The sequence below is a fragment of the Corvus brachyrhynchos genome, unplaced genomic scaffold (assembly GCF_000691975.1).
Source record: "Corvus brachyrhynchos isolate BGI_N302 unplaced genomic scaffold, ASM69197v1 scaffold706, whole genome shotgun sequence".
In the NCBI taxonomy this organism is placed as follows: Eukaryota; Metazoa; Chordata; class Aves; order Passeriformes; family Corvidae; genus Corvus; species Corvus brachyrhynchos.
Window position 1 is genome coordinate 303,297 of NW_008238371.1, and position 3,677 is coordinate 306,973.

General features: G+C 54.3%; 1 protein-coding gene across 1 annotated transcript in view; it reads right to left on the reverse strand.

Annotated features, from left to right (window-relative positions):
• Positions 1-198: 198 nt before the first annotated feature.
• ASB10 (ankyrin repeat and SOCS box containing 10) overlaps positions 199-3,677 on the reverse strand; it is a 9,516-nt gene continuing 6,037 nt past the window's right edge. Inside the window, exons 3-6 of the mRNA XM_008635278.2 lie at positions 3,556-3,675; positions 2,534-3,038; positions 1,097-1,210; positions 199-859 (exon numbers count right to left, since the gene is read on the reverse strand). Of these exons, the coding sequence (XP_008633500.1) occupies positions 674-859; positions 1,097-1,210; positions 2,534-3,038; positions 3,556-3,675 (925 nt within the window). The 3' untranslated portion in view covers positions 199-673. The remainder of the gene's footprint in view (positions 860-1,096; positions 1,211-2,533; positions 3,039-3,555; positions 3,676-3,677) is intronic.

Below are 3,677 nucleotides of genomic sequence, written 5' to 3' on the forward strand. Positions count from 1 at the left end.
ACTGCCATCCTGCCCCAAGCTCCTGAGCCAGGTAACCCAGACATTGTACCTTCATGAAAGGGATTTGATTGGAACACCTACCACACATTTCCCTCTGAGAAGCAGGTGGGTGCACAGGTCTGAGTGCATATGCCACCACCCATGACATGTCAGGTGAGCTCTATCAGGACAGTCTTCAAGGAAATGTAGAAGTCATGCTCAGGTAGGTATAAAGACCAGGATTTATTCCAAATACCTTTCAGTACAGACCGTAAACAACTTGACTAAAGACAGGATTACACCAAACATTTAGGGTACCAGAGTTGCCTAGTACAGGCTAGAGTATTTGGATTTGGGATAGGGAAACATCTATGTTTCTATGCTACTACTAAGCCTGTGATCCATACAGTGTCTTTGCTCCTTGTACCACAAAATGCCCTAATCCCCATGCCTCCTTTTCTTAGTCTGGAGTCCGTGCTGATTAGTATGGACAAACAGAATGCTCCAAAACAGGTGCATGAGGCAGAGCACAAGGCTGGCTGGGACTGGGACACAACAATAGGCTTGGCACAGGGGGCTAATGTGGCCAGGTAGGAGTGGGCTGAGGGGAAGGGGGTGAGGGCAAAGCACAGACTGCATTGGCAGGGATGGAACATCTACACTGAAAGACACAGCAGGACTGGAGCCACAACCCCTAGTAGAGAATGTCCTCAAAGCCGAGCAGCAGGAACTGGTGCAGGGCACTTGGCAGGTGTAGCTGGGACAGGACCAGAAGCAGCCGGCCCTCCAGGATGGTCCTGAGAGTGCAGCGAGCCAGGTGCTGCAAGGAGCGAGGTCTGTGCCCCAGGGAGAAAAGTGACTGGTAGAAACATGGGTATTTCTACAGAGAGAAGAAAGGACCAGAGGCACACAAAGCTGAAGATATCACCCTGGGACCAGAGGTAGAACCAGACATCCATTTGCCTCACTATGGAGCATCCACCCTGTCCCCAACAGCACCCTCCCTGTGTCTGGCAACCCCACACTGCCCAACCCCCTCCAGGCCCAGATGCCCCCGGCAACCCATCAGAACGTGGACTTGTGCTCTTCAGCCAGCTGTAGGCATTTGTTCCCTCACCTGTACAACCTCTACTGGAACTGCTTCCACCCAGTCCTCAGAGACGCACACATGGGTGTAGCTGTTCACCAGGGCCTCGATGACACGGGGGCAGGTGTGGCAGTACCGCAGCACCTGGCCAGGGGAAGAGGAGGGGATCACCATCATTGGCCCAGGTCCTGCAAGCCCCACTCTGAGGTGAGTAAAATACTGCTCAAACCCAGATATGGTAAATCTGGTGAATTCCTGTCTGTCCCGCATGCTGCCCCACGAGAGAAAAACCACTGCAGGTATGAAGCACCAGAGCATCCCTCCTTGCAAAGAGGGTGACTGAGCCATCACCCAACCTGCATGGCATGGCTGCCTTCAGCACAACCGGGTCCCCACAGCTTCTCCTCAGACACAGGGACCATCATACATGGCTGTGATGATGATCTCCATTGGCTTCACTGCTGCAAGTAGCTCATGAACACCAACACTCTGCTTTACACCAGGTTCCTTACTTCACATTTTGGTAGTTAGACCATGAGCCATTCGGGGCAGGGACTGGCACTCATTCTGTGATCAGCAAGAGCACAGCACATTCTACCTCTGTTGAGGGATGCACCAGGGTCTCAGGGGTGCGGGATTGTGCCTGTTCGGTGCAGGGCTGCAGAGACATCTGTACCTGTGTCCATGTCCATGCTGTGCCCATGTCAAGGGCTGCACAAAGCCCCAGAAGACTTCACACATAGTTGTACATGTCTGGTGCATCCCACATTCGCATAGGTGCAGGTGACACACCAATGCCATGTACCTAGCAACAGTGCAGCCTTTGGAGCACACCCTATTCAAGCAAAGCCACACAGAGGCAGATTTCCCCGGCTTCAGGCTGCCACTCCCCATGGCCCAGGCCAGCAGTAGCTGTCAGAGTCTATTCTGGCTGTACCAGTGATCCTCATTATCTGGCGTTAATAGGAGATTAATTAGTGTTAATTGTTGATTTTCCTGTATTTTCCCAAAGGGGAGAGCAATCTGCTGATCTCCGGGCTGGGTAATTATTGCACTGCTCAGGAATTAAGACAGGAAATTAACCCTTTGTCTGCTGGTGTCTTGCAGAGACAGCAGGAGCTGGAGGGTGTGCCCCGAGAAGAAACTGTCTCCAAAGAAAAAGGACCAACCACTTTTCAGAGCGAGTGATTATGGAAACTGGGTGAGTACTGTCCACATAGCTTAGCAGACAGAAGAAGGAGAGTCCTACAGGAAAACACACCAGGAGAAAACATCAGGGATACCATCCCATACCAGTTCTCCCATAATGCCAGCTCTCCCTTCCCAGGCCCTGGGCAGAGCAGGGCAGGACAGCAAACAGGCTGCCATGGAACAAGCCTTGCTGTGACAGGAGGGCTCACTGGGGCCCTGATGTTGTTCACAACCTTCCTCTCCCACCACACTCCCAGCTCCACTGAAGACCCGCACCTTGAGGAGGGAGCCTGGCCAGATGCGGACGGCTCCATGGTTGAGCAGTGCTCGCACCACGAGCTCCGGGCGATGCTCCAGCTTGTAGGCAGCTACTTGCAGGATGTTGTGCAGGGCCGTGTTGCCACCATAGTTCATGACATTGACATTGGCACCCCGGGCCAGCAGTAACTCTGCAATTTGAGCATTGGCATTCTTGCAGGCCAGGTGAAGTGGGTGCTGCTGGTCCCGATCCGCAGCATTGATGCTGGCACCGCTCTCCACCAGCAGCTGGCAGACCCGGTAGTAGCGGTCCATGTCCTGGGGCTGGTGGTGCTGAGCACAGGCAGCATTCAGGGGCGTTTGCCCCTCCTTGTTCTTTACCTCCAGTTCAGCCCCGTGGCGCAGAAGCAGCTGGACATGCTCTGCCAGGCCATGCCGTGATGCCACGTGCAGTGCTGTGTCATTCTCCTCCTCCGTCTGACTGTTTGCACTGGCACCATGCTGCAGCAGCTGCCGGACACACCTGAGTGGACCAAGGTGACTTGGTGACCATTTCTCATCTCCACCTCCCATCCTACCTCCCAGCCCCCACATCTGTACCATCCCACAGCTTTTCCCCAGAGTCCAAAAATCCCTGCTCCTCATGCCCTGGAGCAGTGGTTTTAAGCCAGGATGACTAGTGATTAGAGATATTGTCACCCTAATTTCAGCTAACTCCACACACAGATCTCTTGAAGTGTTGTCACACCTGATGCCTGCTCACATATGCAGTGGATCTGCTCAACCCTGAACATTGCAGTGTGACCACTGGCTCCATGTTGCTGGTGGGCAGACCAGACAGCAGCACCTGGCTCAGCTGCATCTGCTAAGGACACGAGCTTGCAGTCATCTGTTTGACCTCAGAGGTGATCCTGGCCCAGGAACAGGCACCAAGGCCACCCCCATTCTGCACCCATCAAACCACCTTCAGGGACCCCTCCGACAGGGGATTAGGCTTGAGGGAGAGGGAGGCTGGCTGCACTCCCCCGAACAGAACTCACTCGATGGAGTCTGAGCTCTTGCAGAGGTGCAGGGGCCTGTAGCCATCCTCAGAGACAGCCTCAGGATCAGCTCCGGAGCCGAGCAGCAGGCGCACACAGTCGGTCCTCGCCAAGTCACAAGC